At 50.0% G+C, this 230-nt stretch overlaps 1 protein-coding gene across 1 annotated transcript in view; it reads left to right on the forward strand.

The window, feature by feature from the left end:
* Positions 1–230, forward strand: part of LOC104832527 (myosin-3-like) — a 20,243-nt gene that overhangs the window by 14,995 nt on the left and 5,018 nt on the right. The window contains exon 19 of the mRNA XM_010568758.1: positions 4–230. Coding sequence (XP_010567060.1) covers positions 4–230 — 227 coding nt within the window. The remainder of the gene's footprint in view (positions 1–3) is intronic.

Genomic DNA, 230 nt, shown 5'->3' on the forward strand with positions numbered 1-230 from the left:
AAGTCTGAGATTGACAAGAAGATAGCAGAGAAAGATGAGGAGATTGACCAGATGAAGAGAAACCACCTCAGAATTGTGGAGTCCATGCAGAGCACCCTGGACGCTGAGATCAGGAGCAGGAATGAAGCCCTGCGACTGAAGAAGAAGATGGAGGGAGACCTGAATGAAATGGAGATCCAGCTGAGCCATGCCAACCGCGTGGCTGCAGAGGCACAAAAGAACCTGAGAAA

This window comes from Haliaeetus leucocephalus, unplaced genomic scaffold, assembly GCF_000737465.1.
Source record: "Haliaeetus leucocephalus isolate CR32 unplaced genomic scaffold, Haliaeetus_leucocephalus-4.0 Scaffold252, whole genome shotgun sequence".
Lineage (NCBI taxonomy): Eukaryota > Metazoa > Chordata > Aves > Accipitriformes > Accipitridae > Haliaeetus > Haliaeetus leucocephalus.